General features: G+C 42.2%; 1 protein-coding gene across 50 annotated transcripts in view; it reads right to left on the bottom strand.

Annotated features, from left to right (window-relative positions):
• Nucleotides 1–12,016, bottom strand: part of LOC139370769 (calpastatin-like) — a 68,095-nt gene that overhangs the window by 9,004 nt on the left and 47,075 nt on the right. For 12 of the 50 annotated variants that reach the window (XM_071110469.1, XM_071110470.1, XM_071110490.1 and 9 more), the window contains 9 exons: nt 5,907–5,972; nt 4,119–4,259; nt 3,686–3,781; nt 3,190–3,318; nt 2,258–2,380; nt 1,839–1,883; nt 1,619–1,720; nt 1,404–1,484; nt 856–891 (listed from right to left, as the gene is read on the bottom strand). In XM_071110469.1, the coding sequence (XP_070966570.1) occupies nt 856–891; nt 1,404–1,484; nt 1,619–1,720; nt 1,839–1,883; nt 2,258–2,380; nt 3,190–3,318; nt 3,686–3,781; nt 4,119–4,259; nt 5,907–5,972 (819 nt within the window). The remainder of the gene's footprint in view (nt 1–855; nt 892–1,403; nt 1,485–1,618; nt 1,721–1,838; nt 1,884–2,257; nt 2,381–3,189; nt 3,319–3,685; nt 3,782–4,118; nt 4,260–5,906; nt 5,973–12,016) is intronic. The other 38 variants (XM_071110518.1, XM_071110500.1, XM_071110516.1 and 35 more) reach the window with 8 other exon arrangements.

Genomic DNA, 12,016 nt, shown 5'->3' on the forward strand with positions numbered 1-12,016 from the left:
TTAAAATGACTAAAATGCTTTCTAAATATGGTAACAATCAAATTCTAAACAACTTTCACATTTCTTATAACAGTAAAATAAATATGATCATACTTAATATTACAATATTAGCAACATTTCATTTAACTGCCGACAGAGAATGTTCAATTAAACGTCCACTGAGCGACACCATTCAAATGTGTGCAGACTCGTTCCAACTTCAGCTTTAAGCACAATTTCGTCCGTCTGTGACCAAAATAAAGTGGTATTGTTTAAATTCTATGAAATTATTTTGTATTTTTTTCATGTTGAGAGCTTTAAATCCGGCAGAAAATATCATAGTGAGATGAAACCACAACGGCTGGATTCACTAGACTGTCACCGTTCATATGCTGTCTCCCAGGCTGGGCTGGGTCGCTCAGAGGAAGAGCAAATTTATCTGGATAGTCCAGAAAATGTGACACGTCACTTCCTACACAAATGTGGGGTCTGTGTATGGGTGAATAGGCGTGGAGTAATGAGGGATTGTGTGTTGACAATGTATCCTCTTGTAGTGTGTGTGCACAAAAGGGTGAGGCAGAACTAGAACCGACTGGTTGAGATGGCTCTACTGTTGTTTGCAAAGCCAACACCCCTCAGCGCAATGCAACATTCCACACTGTAGAGGTATCCAACACTGTCAGAAGAGACCGGGGCATCAGGCCTATGGTTTATTTTGTTCATAAAGTGTGTGTGCGTGAGTCCGTGTGGGTATGTGAGAGATTGAGAGAGAGAGGCAGAGAGAAAGAGGAAAGGAGAGGGGGGGGGAGAGTCAATATCTCTGTGTTTTCGCCACAGCATACAGTGCATCGCCTGGTAGTAAATACAATGACTTACCGGGACATCCTTTGGCTTGACATCTGCAACTGGGGCCTACGAAAATGAAAAGAAATCAGAAATGATTCTATGTAATATAAGTTCATTAATTACATAGTTGAGTACGCCTACATTTAAATCAACTCTGATCATGTTCAGAAAATAATGACAAAAAGGTTATTCAAGGGTGGTAACGACACACAGGCTTTTCCCCACCTGGTCCAGAAACAAACCCTGGCTCTGACCCTCTAGGGCACATCACGCAGATCTGAAAGAATTGCATTGATATGGTAGTAGCTCCATCTTGGTCTCTGATCAGCTTGGTGGACATTTGGCCCTATTGTTTACACCTATCAAGTCAAGTGTCCAGGGATAGGCTAAGGACTAAGAGACCTGATGACCAAGAGTTCCAGTCAAGTGTGTAATGTGAAAGTCAGTACTGTAGCGCAACGCTATAGACACACAAACGTAAAGCTCTCTAACAGCAACATAAGTGATGATGATGACGACGAGGAGGAGCAAGAGGAAGGAGACTTGAGGAGAAGGGGGATTAAGAGTTAGGGACTGACCATGTCCTCAAATCGGTATCCTGGGGGCAGTGGGCAGTTGTTCCCCCCACATATCACTCCCTCCTGATGGGTCAAGCCATGCTGTGTGACACATGCAATAACACACATTGTTACATTTGGTGACTGGGTGGACACACACATACATCTATCCAACTCACACCATGCGCAAACAAACAAACACACACACACACACACACTATGTGAGGGTGCTGTACCTCTATAACCTCTGGCCCGGTGTATACGGGGGCAGCAGGGGCGAGAGGCTCTGACGAGGGCAGGAAATTAGCCAGGGCATCAAAGGGGTCCGCAGCAAGCTCCTACACATGACACGACAACTCAAACACAAGCAACGCAAATTCCATGCCATGCCATTTTTTATTTTTTTTGGTGCAATATAAAACCCACATAGAGAGAAAAGATAGATCAATGATTTACCTCTTTGGCGGTCTTGGCTGCTGGGGGACCTACTTCCACCTGTACCTGCAACCCGGAGCAGGAGAGGATAGTGAATACAACACTGGGTTACTATCTGTGACACTGCTCAGCTCCTATGCCCAACTGAGCTTCTGGGTGGCTGTGGACTCAATTCAACCAAACCCACAAAGGTAACACTCACGCAGGAGCAAAAACACTCTCTTTTTCCTGTCATCAAATAAAATATAGAATGGTACAGTAAACATTCCTCACCGCTTCCACTGCTTTAATTCATGGCTACATTGTGTGAAAACAGAGAAAGAATGACAAGGACACAGGAAGTGATCAATGATAACCCCCTAACACCAGGGATAGCCCCACCCCCAAGAGTCTTCTTCTACTATAGCGTAGTGAATATCGAACAGTAATCCGGAGTCTACCTTGGTCTCTGGACCTTTCTGAGAGGGGCCTCCAGCCGCGGCACCGCCTGCAGAAACAGCCTGGGGCAACTTAGCAAGATCCTTTTTAGCCATGTCAGCTTTGCTTGATGTGGTGGGCACACTCTATAAAAAGGCATATGGTTCACGCCATTAGACGAGGTGCAGAGCAGAGCTCAGAGAGCTGCGCATAGCCTTAGAGTCAAAGTTTAGTAGAGTGATAGGACGATAGTTAACAGCTTATCGCCCGTAGGTAATGACAAAGGAAAGGCACCATGATAAGATAAGTGCCTAATCAGACTGTCATTTGCCGTCACCGTTAAGAAAAGTATTAGGACGGTAGTAAGCATCAAGAGGCATCAAGGCATCAAAGAGGGTACAGCGAAAACAGAAATACAACAACAGGTCCCCCAATCAACCTAAACCAGGTAAACAAAGCCAGAAGCAATACAAGATGTGGTGCAACGCAACCAGAAGAAAAAGTTAAAAAAGGTGGAAATACCATTGTGCCTTCACTGTGGTGATGTGTCAGACACCGTTTGTCTTGACGTGTTGAGCGTAACACAAGTGTGGACATGCTGGTAAGACTCAGTCGCATTAGAGCAGAAGTGTCCGTTCAATTCCCAGTCAGACACCCGAGGGCCAGAAGTAAGGAAGTCCAAAAGAAGAGATATGTTTTGAAGGATATCGCCGGAGAGAAAAACCGGAGAACGGATACTATATAAAAGGCGTGGAAGAATATGAAGATAAAGAGAAGGACTTAAACCTCAAGGTTACGGGGGAGAGATTAATGACGAAGAAGACGTGGAATAGTGACCCAGGAAGAGAGTGTTGAAAGGGGGAGTGAGTTTAAAAAGAGAGCCGGGCCGGGCAAAGAATAAAAGATCCAGAAGAAAGAGGCCTCGCCCCACACTCATCGACAGTCTGCCATCTACCTTGGCTGCCTGTTTCGGGGACTCTTGGAGCTTCGGTACGTCAGCTCTCCACGGTGTCGCCGACACTCCGACAATGTTTACTCCCCCAGGGGCAGGAGGTGTAGCTTTGGCAGGGTGCATGAGTGCAGTCTATATTTAAGAGGAATGAGTTAAAAGTCAATGGCTACAACACAAACAGAGCAGATTCAATGTATTGGCACCCTTTAAATTCAAATATGTAAAAGTGAATGGGGCCCCAGTGAGTATAAGGTGCAGGGGACATTAAAATCTAAAGTAGGGTAAAGTTGTCCCTAGACACTAAACTACAGTCAGTTTTGTATTCCCTTCCCAAATTGGTTAAGTTAGGCATTTAGAGAGGGTAAGCTGATCCTAGATCTGTGCCTACGGGCAACATCGACCCGGAATCTGAAACCCAGCAGTCATTCAGGCCAATAAGAGGTCCAGGGCCAGAGGATGAGACCATTACTATATTTAGGGGAGGGGTGTTTGGCATTACCTTTGGGGTGTCTTTAGGACTGCCTCTGGTCCCAGGTGTTGGTATGTCAATAATAGTAGCACCTGCTCCAGCAGCGTTTGGAGAGACAAGTGTCGTCTATAAACCAAGAAGCAAGCGAGAACACATTATGGAAACGTGGTTCAGAAAACCTGTCAGCAACATGTTATGCACATCACCAATGGACAGTGAAGGGTCCTAATCCCATACTCCAGCATGTAAAAAAGCACAGTCAATCAATAAGCTCATAGGGGTCATTGTGAATAGTGACGTAAGCAGATCGGAACACACCCTAGGCCAAGCTGTGAAGGAGGCAATGGTAAAGAGTGAGATTCCATTTAACAGAGTGTACACTACGAGCATGGGAACGCATTTGGGAAGAGAGTTAAAGATGTCAGAATAAGCCATGATTGTCCCACAAGAATCTCCAGTCTACCTCTGGCATCATCACTTTGGCCGCTCCACTCTGCTTTGTAGTAGGACTTCCTCCCGCTGCGACACCACTTCCTGTGGTTCCACCCATTGTCACGGACTCCGCCCTTGGCTTCGTAGCCATGGTCGAGGCGGCAGATGCACTCTGCAAGGCAACAAGGATTGTGATTGGCTCGGTAACATTTGATTATTTTCAGCTTGCCTTATCCAATTGCTTATCTATATAAAATTCCGTGCCTAGTGATGCTTTCCCCTCAACAAACGAACAACAATTGACTGACAAGTAAAAATGATGACGATACGGCAGAGTATGTACAGATGCATATATATACATAACCGTGTGCGTATGCATGCATCTCTACATAGGTATGCAGTGCATGCATATGATACAAGTGAAACATTAGTAGCTTTCCTAAGTGGCAAACTCTCTGTCACATCTTCACAAGGCAAAGGCATTTTCACTCTTCCTTGGTTTTACGTCAGATACCAGAACAGGTGACATTTTATGTTGTGTTGTCATGGAGTTGGGGGACACGTGAATACGCCACCTCGGGTTGGCATCTATGCCCTTTGCTGTCACCATGGAATTGTTTGGGCATAGGAGAGAGGACTTTTGGAATAGATTCAGGAAAGAGATTCAGGGAACTGATACAACTTCTCTAGGGAAACCAGTTTGGTAATTCCTTTATCCTGAGTGGTCAACGACCTACCTTAACCAAGGTTATAAACTTTGTGTTTTGCATGTTGATTAAAGCCCAGTTACAAAAAAAACTACTTTCAGTTCCCCCACTGCCAGCCCAAGCCCACAACAACAAAAACCGACATTCAACCAAAGGAAGTTTGTCCAATCTGTAGTTCCCTATAAATATTGGGCTGGAGACCAGTTAAAGACGGTGCTGTGCAATGTGTGCTGACTATAGGTGTTCTCTGTAGTTAATCTCTCTCTTTTCTGGAGAGAAAGCAACTAAAAGAGTGCTACTGTTTAGCATAGAGCTTTTGCACTGACATTAGTGGGGAAGACACTGACTGTTGTGCAAGTGTTGCGGCTGGCCAAGTACATCGCTACTACCCCCCCCGATCCAGAAATGCATTGGATTTTCTTCTCCATAACAACCTATTTTAACAGCCCATTTCCTGAATGGGTGACAACATAACAACACTGGTGTGGAATTATGTCTGGAGGTCATCACCTATACAGAGTCAAGAATTTAAAAACGTGTTGCAAGTGCTGCATGTTTTCCCTCAATAAAGCCAAGCACAAAATAAACACAAAATACCAAGCCTATTGGAAATGTTAAGAATAATTCAGGATATGTTTAAAACATTCTAGTTGGAAGCAATTGCAAAATCAAAATGAGCTGAATAACATAAGCCTATATCTAATTCTAAAGCCATTGTTCCACTCCCTGAACATTTGGGTGTGACCAACTCTTTGCCTGAATGGGAGGAAGAGGGGAGTGTTGTTTTTCTATGTGATCTTGCTTTTTGTTTCCCCTGTCCTTTATGGTGTTATGGTAATAACACAGACTGGGACAAACTGAGCAGCCGCTACTCTGTCGCAACAGGAAAGATATTAACAATACCAAGCATCGCCCAAAGAAGGGGTCAAATACACTGGAAGCCAGATCAGAAACTGGGACCTATCCCAAAGAAAAGAAGGTGAAGGCTGGGCAGAGGAAGAAGAGGTGTGTGTGTGTGTGAGAGAGGGGGAGAAAGAGAGAGGGGCATGGTGAGAGAGAATGAGAGAAGATAGGTTAAGGAGTGTGTAGTAAGGAGTGTGTAGTAATGGTACCTCAAATTGTGCTGGATTCACGGCAACCTGGGCCACTGAAGTGGATGAATATTGTCTGGGCTGCGACTGGGGAGAGAGAGAGAGAAAGAGGGAGAGAGTTAAAAAACATAAAATCAACGGAGGAGTATCACTTATAGTAGGAGACACAGACTTAATCCTTGTCAGAATCACTGACGCAATTAAGCATAATCTTAACTTGAAATGAACCACAGCAAAACAAAACATTCCATGCTGCTCAAATGTCTGTACAATTTCCTCATAAGGTAGGCGTAATTTCAATCATAGAAATATCATTAATAGAAAGGACCTATCCCTTCAGACCACAGCAATTTAGCTGGTCAACACTGGCATTTAAAAGGTGCAATAGGCAATATGTTTGCTATAATTCTAATAGTGTGTCTAATTTCAGTTTATGTGACAAAACAAGCAATCATTGTGTAGAGTCATTGTACCATCTAAACCACTGTAAAATATTTTTTCCATAGCCCAAAATATTGTATTTTCAAAACCGAAAGTAAAATACAAAATTGTTTAACTTAAGCACGGAAGCATGGAAATAGTGCACATAGAACAGATCTACCGCATCTTAGACTTGCTTTCTATGAGAATGACAGATCTATAACTCACATTTCTATGTGAATTTGGTCAGGTTGCCCAAAAAGTTAAATATTGGTGCTTTAAACTAAATTTGAAATGGCGGCCATCTTTGTGGTAGTATTTAAAAGTCAACATTTAAATTAAATTTACATTTCAATGGTCTACCATTGGTGTGAAGGGATAGGTCCATTCTATGAATTGTATTTCTATGATTAAAATGACAACCACCCTGTATTCAAGAGCATGTTGTGTCTAGTTACCACAGCCACAAAGTGTCAGAGTTATGTCTAAACCTCGCTCGTCCACCCACCGTCGAATGTGAACTTAAATGTTCATGTTTATTCTATTATCTATGATTTCAATAGGTTTCCTATGGAGGATTGACCGTATAATTTAAAACAGATATTCCCATTCAAGTCAACATTCTCTGATGTGTGGACCTCTAACCATGTTTGTGGTACCATTTGAATGTCTACATTTCAATTGTATTCCCATTTTAGTACATTTATCAGCCAAAACATGACACCCATGCTATATTCAAGAGCATATTGTGTTTCCTATAACATATGCAAATATGAAAATAATCAGAGTTTATGCATTGTTTTGTTGATAAATTACATTTAAGGGAGAAAAAAAATGACAATAGAAAATAAAAAATGTATTACAAGAAAGGATAAAATAGTTTAACAATAGTGTTTGTAAGCTTTTTACTTTTCCAGTGATGAAGACATGTACAGTGCCTTGCGAAAGTATTCGGCCCCCTTGAACTTTGCGACCTTTTGCCACATTTCAGGCTTCAAACATAAAGATATAAAACTGTATTTTTTTGTGAAGAATCAACAACAAGTGGGACACAATCATGAAGTGGAACGACATTTGTTGGATATTTCAAACTTTTTTAACAAATCAAAAACTGAAAAATTGGGCGTGCAAAATTATTCAGCCCCTTTACTTTCAGTGCAGCAAACTCTCTCCAGAAGTTCAGTGAGGATCTCTGAATGATCCAATGTTGACCTAAATGACTAATGATGATAAGTACAATCCACCTGTGTGTAATCAAGTCTCCGTATAAATGCACCTGCACTGTGATAGTCTCAGAGGTCCGTTAAAAGCGCAGAGAGCATCATGAAGAACAAGGAACACACCAGGCAGGTCCGAGATACTGTTGTGAAGAAGTTTAAAGCCGGATTTGGATACAAAAAGATTTCCCAAGCTTTAAACATCCCAAGGAGCACTGTGCAAGCGATAATATTGAAATGGAAGGAGTATCAGACCACTGCAAATCTACCAAGACCTGGCCGTCCCTCTAAACTTTCAGCTCATACAAGGAGAAGACTGATCAGAGATGCAGCCAAGAGGCCCATGATCACTCTGGATGAACTGCGGAGACCTACAGCTGAGGTGGGAGACTCTGTCCATAGGACAACAATCAGTCGTATATTGCACAAATCTGGCCTTTATGGAAGAGTGGCAAGAAGAAAACCTGATGGAGTCTGCTAAAGACCTGAGACTGGGACGGAGATTTGTCTTCCAACAAGACAATGATCCAAAACATAAAGAAAAATCTACAACGGAATAGTTCAAAAATAAACATATCCAGGTGTTAGAATGGCCAAGTCAAAGTCCAGACCTGAATCCAATCGAGAATCTGTGGAAAGACCTGAAAACTGCTGTTCACAAATGCTCTCCATCCAACCTCACTGAGCTCGAGCTGTTTTGCAAGGAGGAATGGGAAAAAATGTCAGTCTCTCGATGTGCAAAACTGATAGAGACATACCCCAAGCGACTTACAGCTGTAATCGCAGCAAAAGGTGGCGCTACAAAGTATTAACTTAAGGGGGCTGAATAATTTTGCACGCCCAATTTTTCAGTTTTTGATTTGTTAAAAAAGTTTGAAACATCCAATAAATGTCGTTCCACTTCATGATTGTGTCCCACTTGTTGTTGATTCTTCACAAAAAAATACAGTTTTATATCTTTATGTTTGAAGCCTGAAATGTGGCAAAAGGTTGCAAAGTTCAAGGGGGCCGAATACTTTCACAAGGCACTGTATGTCTCATGGTATGGTATGCAACTTTGATGTGGTGCTGTCAACTCTGAACACCTTTATCTCTTGAATGTTTTGGTATTCAGGTCCAAAAGGTCACTTTCTGAACCCTTCTAAAACGGGCAAATATGTATGGAGGGTTTTATTCAAATCAAAAGGGCTGCTGTCAAAAAGTGATTGAATTGTAATGGATTTTAACCTTGTGTTATTATAATGCCCAAGTTGTAGTTCTTAATGATATCAATTTTCAGTTATATATTCAAGACCACAGGAGTCGACGATACATTTCCTTGAAAGTGTATCTAGACTTGGTCAGAACCAATATTACAGGAAATCGGGAATCTTTCTCTCGTGCCCTAGCTCACGTTCACACATCAAAGAGGACCCGTCAATTACCAACCTTAGTTGTGTATCCCAGAGGTTCTACATCCCCTGTTATACACTCTACAACTGAGACATGAGAAGGAGCTGATCTCCAGAGAGAAGGGGAAATGATATGACAAGACTGACACCCCACGTGTCAGTGGACTGATAGCATTATATAATAAAATCAAAACAGTTTGTCCAAGGACCTCTATACAGCTTTTCTCCTGATATTACGTAACCAAGCACATCCCATATCCCTACTGTTTGGTGTATGTGGGATGTACTAACATTGCTGGTTTGAGGAATGCAGAAACCAGATGGAGTTTGAGTTTCTCCACCCATACTGCCTATTGGAGAATCTCAATTGCATTCTCCTCATGTCCGCTCTACTTTCTTCCTTCTCAAAACCCATTAGAGGAGAAGGTGAGAGGGACGGGACCTTTGATTTGACCTCTGGCTTTCTTATCCAATGGGTTTTGAGAAGGAGGCGAGGAGTATGTGTTATGAGATTTCCAGGGTCTCAAAATGTCCCAGGGTTACAGCACAGCATAATGTATTTCTTATGGTATGAGTCCCAAGGATGTGTGTGAGTGTCTTATACCCTGCTAAGTATCTTTAAGAAGTTTCGATTGGACCAAGCAGTCAAGCCAGATTAAAACAATTATACTGTTACACAGGGATGATAGGAGAGATAAAGACAGTGAGAGACAGGTGGAGAGAGCGAGAGAAAGAGTGGCAGAGGTTGAAATCTCACTAGTCAAACTGTATACTAAATTCTTACACGTAAAATCCTGCGCTATACTAACTGTATACTACTTATACTATTCAGATTAACTTTATTTTGCCATACAACATTACTTGGAGATGATTACTCATTACAAGCATTTCGCTACACTCGCATTAACATCTGCTAACTATGTGTATGTGACCAATCAAATTTGATTCGATTTGATGTTCACTCTGACAACATTACTTAATCTATGCACTCTTAGAAAAAAAGGTGCTATCTAGAATCTAAAAGGGGTCTGCGGCTGTCCCCATAGGAGAACACTTTGAAGAACCCTTTTTGGTTCCAGTTAGAACCCTTTTGAGTTCCATATAGAACCCTTTCAACAGAGGGTTCTACATGGAACCCAAAATAGTTCTACCCGGAACCAAAAAGGCTTTTCCTATGGGGACAGAGGCAGAACCCTTTTGGAACTCTTTGTTCTAAGAGTGCATCTTGTGGAAGGAGAGTGGTGTTGACACAAAGGCCTTGTCAAAACCCAGCTAAGGGCCTTAGCGAGCTGATTTGTACTGTACGTGATTAGATATGTGAAATAATGGTTGTGGCCTGCTGTTTTCACCAGTAAGTAATACTCAGTAATGAACCTCAAAGGAAGGAAGGAAAGGAAGGATGCATCTGTAAAGTATTGGAACAAGTCCCCACTCAGATGGGTTGGGAGGAAGTAGGGAGGGGAAAGTGAGATCACAGACACCCAGGGGCGGAAAGTCACACTGCCCTCTTTGGATAAATATTTTTGCACTAGGCAACACACCAGACTGACGGCGAATGAAAGGACAGACAAAGAGAGGGTGGAGGCTTGGGCGTGGCACCTGGAATTCTGACTGGCTCATCTTTTGGCAACCAAAGAGATACAATTAGTTTGTTATCTGTATCTCTATGTTGGCAAAACTATACCAGAGCACCCTACTTGAATGACTCTGGTTTGATCCAAGCTACTCAAGTATGACTCATGTTTATTTCAAATTGAATTATGGTTTATAAACAAAACTGAGACAAAGACGTTGATTCAAAAGGCATTTGGTTGCACATCTACTCGTGATCATGGCAGCAAAGGAACACGGGCATCTCACTGCGAGCTTTCTCCTCTGTCTTCCAACCGACAGCACATGACAAAGGAAGTGGCTTTGGGTGTGTAAACAAACTGCACTTCTCATTTCTAATGCAACAAAACCTACTCCAACAAACCCCACTGACTAACTACCCTACCCTGCCCAACCTAACATAACCCTAACCTAACGTAGCAGGCGTAAAACAAATGCCTGAAACTAGATCCCCTACATACTGGTCTTGACGAGAAGACTGTAGGAGGAGGTTCTCTTCTGCACTGTTCAACCAATCCAGTAAATGTGGAGGAGGAGTTACGATGAAGTGTTGCCTTGTTAACAGCCTCAATTCGTCGGGGGCATGAACTCGACAAGGTGTCGAAAGTATTCCACGGGGATGCTGGCCTATGTTGACTCTAATGCTTCCCACAGTTGTGTCAAGTTGGTTGGATGTCCTTTGAGTGGTGGTAACCATTCTCGATACACACAGAACAGCAGTTCTTATCTTGCCCATTCACCCTCTGAATGGCACACATACACAATCCATGCCTCAATTGTTTTAAGGCTTAAAATTATTCTTTAACCTGTCTCCTCCCCTTCATCTACACTCATTGAAGTGGATTTAACAAGTGACATCAATAAGGGATCATAGCTTTCACCTGGATTCACCTGGTCAGTCTATGTCATGGTGTTCTTAATGTTAATGTTAAGTATACTCAGAGTATAACACACCTGAACACAGAGGCTAACATCAGTACACTATAGATATACAGAGATTTAACACTGGCACATCACTGTTAGGACTTAGTAGAAAGCTAGATTATATGAACAAATGCTCATGTCCGCATTTAACTGTTTTAACATGTATATTGGCATTTTTTTTACTCTAATTGTAACTCCTTATTCACTGTGTATTTATTGTGTCTATATTATATAAACAAATGTATCTTAAACTCTGCATCATTGGAAAAAGACCCGTAAGCATTTCACTGTTTGTCTACACCTAACCTAATTATATATACTGCTTTGTCGAGACAAGGCCCAAATCCCCGTCATCCGCGTGAAGAAAAGACGGAAAAAAAGGGACAGGACGGAGTGCCTTGCAAGAATTCGCTGACAAGTAGGCAAACCACCACTACCTTCCGTATTATTGGCCAACGTGCAATCATTGGAATAAAAAAAACTGTCCGATCTACGATTAAGACTTTCCTACCAACGGGACATTAAAAACTGTAATATCTTATGTTTCACCGAGACGTGGCCATTTATG

Source organism: Oncorhynchus clarkii, chromosome 17 (genome assembly GCF_045791955.1).
Source record: "Oncorhynchus clarkii lewisi isolate Uvic-CL-2024 chromosome 17, UVic_Ocla_1.0, whole genome shotgun sequence".
Taxonomy (NCBI): Eukaryota; Metazoa; Chordata; class Actinopteri; order Salmoniformes; family Salmonidae; genus Oncorhynchus; species Oncorhynchus clarkii.